Source organism: Octodon degus, unplaced genomic scaffold, assembly GCF_000260255.1.
Source record: "Octodon degus isolate 3935 unplaced genomic scaffold, OctDeg1.0 scaffold00022, whole genome shotgun sequence".
NCBI classification, from domain to species: Eukaryota; Metazoa; Chordata; class Mammalia; order Rodentia; family Octodontidae; genus Octodon; species Octodon degus.
This window is the reverse complement of record NW_004524598.1, coordinates 21,498,469-21,501,963: the sequence shown is the minus strand read 5'-3', so window position 1 is coordinate 21,501,963 and position 3,495 is coordinate 21,498,469. Positions and strand designations below refer to the sequence as shown.

The window sequence follows — 3,495 nt, the reverse complement described above, 5'->3', positions numbered from 1 at the left end:
GCTGGCCGGCCGGCCCCAGCGGGCAGCGCCCGCATCCCCGCAGGCCCCTCCAGGCCCTGCACCCCGCCGGCTCGGCCGGCTGAACTCCGCAGCCCGATTCTCTGATTTCTGCACAGCTGGGGCTCTGCGCAGAAAGTGCTCACCCATCCCTGTGTGTCCGGGAGCTAAAAACAGGCCATTTACGTCGTAGGCTATTTAACTAGCTAATTAAATTTTAAAGAGAACACAAAATAGTAACAAATATTAGAAATGGTACAGAATTTCACTGAACAAACTAATGTGAAGTCGACAGTATTTGTTGTGTTGCGTGGTGTTGTCTTCAACTAAGTTGTTCAGATTCCCAGATGTATGCATGCAAAATTGGAAAAAGAAAGAAAAAGTTATAAGAAATTAAGAAGAGAGAAAGAGAAAAAAAAATGAGAAAATGAAGACAAAAAAGTTAGTGTTAACTGCCCCTTTCCGTCGAGGTCACTTTAACTCTAGAGAAAGATGTGCATGTTTTTATAGTAGCAAATACAGTAGCAGAACTCCGTGGGTGAAAGCACAGACGCACTGCGATGCTTCCGCGCCTGTGCGTGGTCACCCAGTGACGGGGCAGCCTTGGAGGCATGACACTGAAGGACAGAAGCAGACCCATGAGGTCACTGTCATATATTATATTTTAAAGAAGTAAAATCCCCTCGGTGACCTCTTGCTAAGTCATTGAACCTGCTTTTAAAGTGCCACATGGCTACTTCTGAAGAGATGAAAGAGAGTGGACATAGGGCAGAAGAAGCAGATTTATTGTTTTTTGGGGGGTGGTTGTGAGCACTAGGAATTGAACTCAGAGCCTTGTGCTTGCCAGGCAAGCACTGTACCACTGAGCTGTATCCCTAGCCCATGGGAAGTAGATTTAGAAGTGTAATAAAGCCGACACTTGACTCTTTTGTGGGAAGATGGATGTACCTTGGATCACAGTTGCAGGAGAAATAAAAAGACACATGGCCTAAGAGTTGCATGGCGTTCCTTACAGGCAAGGCGGGAGCTATACATAAACAGCAGCACAGAGGTGGACGACAGGAAGTAGGAGACAGATCCTTTGCGGATGGATGGGCGTGGAGGGAGGAGGGCAGGGAAGGGCAAGGGCGTGCCGCGAGAGTTGGGGTGTGCCGGCCGGGTGCCAGCTCCTTACGCTCTCATCACCGGTGACCACAAGTATCAGAAAAAACTGAAAACTGAAAAAGCATGCCGTCTCTGGGTTCAACCCCACTTTGGCTGGCACAGGTGCGCCTGCGCCTCTTATGTTCATGGTCTATATTTTATGAAATTTTATTTCCATTTTTCTGATATCTACATGTCAACTGTGAACTCTCCTTTCTCATGGGCCACAGGAGGGCAGCTCGGCCTTCGCTCCCGAACCACGCGGGGCCTTCAGTGCTTGCTGCGGCTGTACCTCAGCTCATGGCGCCTCTTTTCCACAGTGTCCTTGGCTTTCCTTTGTGGTCTGAGGCCGGAAGGGGACAGCTGCGAAGCCTCCGCCTCCACCTACGTGCAGTGTGATTTGACCATCACCCTGGGGACGCAGACACTGGCCGCGTCGTGGCCTTACCTTTACATCTGTGATGACCGCGCCCGGGGTGTCTCTACGCCAGACCAGGGGGCAGAGCCGGGCTCTCCCTCCTTCTCAGGCCTCTTCCTCAGGTATGCTCTTTTCTGTCCTTGCCCCTGACTTCCCCACCAAGGCCACAGCCAGCGGCCCACGGGGCACAGGCTGCGTGGTCGTGGCTGGGAGGTGCGGCCACGCCGGGGTCGGAGAGGCCTCGTGTGGGCTCCAGCCAGCCCGCATATCAAAGCATCTCCTGTCTTTTTCAAGTGTTCAACAGAACATCTGAAGAATCTGCCCAATAATCAGCTCACTTTGTTCTTGCTTAGATTTTAATATTTATCTTCTGATCCAAAGAAACATCTGGTGAATGCCAATGGGGAAAAAGATTAGACATTATGAAAAGCAGAAGGCTTTTTTCCTTTTCTTCCAAACAGATTCACAAGTATGAAAAGTCATAGAGAAATCTAGCAGATTGCACAACGCTCATTCAGAGGAGGGGGCCCTGCACAGCCAAAGTACTGTAATCGAGGATTTAGAAGCCATAAACGCATGAGGACTTTCTGAAGTTAAAAAATCTAAAAAATAAACACCACAACTTTCCAAGCCAAACTGCTTCTCTTTAAAAAGTGTGATTGCACTGCTGGCTCTGGACGCCTTAATTTGGTCCAGTAATTCTCTTCCTGTGCAGGTGGCGTTGTGAGGGGGACCGCTGCCCCTTCATTCTTATCTAGACAGAGTGATGAGTTAGTGCAGACCTAGTTTCCTTTTGAAACATGAAAACACACAGGGCCAATTCCAACGGGGGAGCGACAGCCAGTCCTTTCTACGGTGGCGTGGTTTCTTGGGGTCCTGAGACACTTCGTTGGGAAAGGAGCTCGAGGCTGGTGTTTGGTGTTTAGACAGAGGAAGGACAGCGTCCTTGGCAAGCGCCGTCCAGGACGGCTCAAGAGCGCTGTGTGGGTGGCGCGGGTTGCCCTCGGGGCAGGCTGGTCCCGGAGCTCACCCAAGGTGGACGCAGAGAGGGCGTCCGCTGGTCCTGCTGCACGGAATGCAAGACTTTCTCCGAATCTGCAGAGCGCCCCCCGATTCTCCCTTCTGCATTGCTCCAGGAGGCAGCGGAGGCGACTAAACCTCAGAGCCGGGCACAAGTTACACGGAGGGGCTGTGTGGGCACAGGAACCTTCCGCACTGCGGGAGGGAGCGTGGACTGCTGCAGCCGCTGTGGCGGCGGCGGGGAGCTCGCCCGCAGGCTAGGACGGGAGGCCCGCTCGCCCCAGCGGCCCGCACCCCGCGCCCCCCGGTTCTCCAGCAGGACTGAAGACATGACAGCACAGCGATGCACGTGCGCCCGCGTTCGTGGCAGCACAATTTGTCACAGCAGGACCTGGAAACAGTCTAGGTGCCCACCATCTGAGGGGTGGCTGAAACGGTGTGCATGTGTACGCAATGGAGTACTGCTCCGCTATAAAAAGGTAAACTCGAGGCTTCTGTAGGTAAATGGATGCAACTAGAGAGGGCACTCATAAGTGAAATAAATCAGACCTGCATGTATGAAAATCATAGTGTCTCACTAGTAGAAGAACCCGAAACAGTGACTGCAATCTGAAAGCTACAATAGATACCGTGAAAGGGGACCTCTTGGAAGGGCGGGCCAACTGGGGTGAAGAAAAGGACAAAAAAAGTAAGAAGGAAGGGAAGCAGATATATTTATATCTATTTATATATATCCAGGATAGCTTGGATGACTGCTGATTTATTGAAAGAAGCAGTTGATGCTTAATTTTTTTTTTCTCCTTTTAAATTTCTTTTTGTGTTTTTCTTTAAATGTATGCGGCACAGAGTCTCACTATGCAGCTGAGCCTCGTAGTGATCCTCCGGTTTTCAGCCTCCCTGGCGCTGGGATTACAGGC

At 51.2% G+C, this 3,495-nt stretch overlaps 1 protein-coding gene across 1 annotated transcript in view; it reads left to right on the top strand.

Moving 5' to 3' along the window:
* Positions 1 to 3,495, top strand: part of Pkhd1 (PKHD1, fibrocystin/polyductin) — a 503,959-nt gene that overhangs the window by 88,076 nt on the left and 412,388 nt on the right. Inside the window, 1 exon segment of the mRNA XM_023712007.1 lies at positions 1,461 to 1,680. Coding sequence (XP_023567775.1) covers positions 1,461 to 1,680 — 220 coding nt within the window.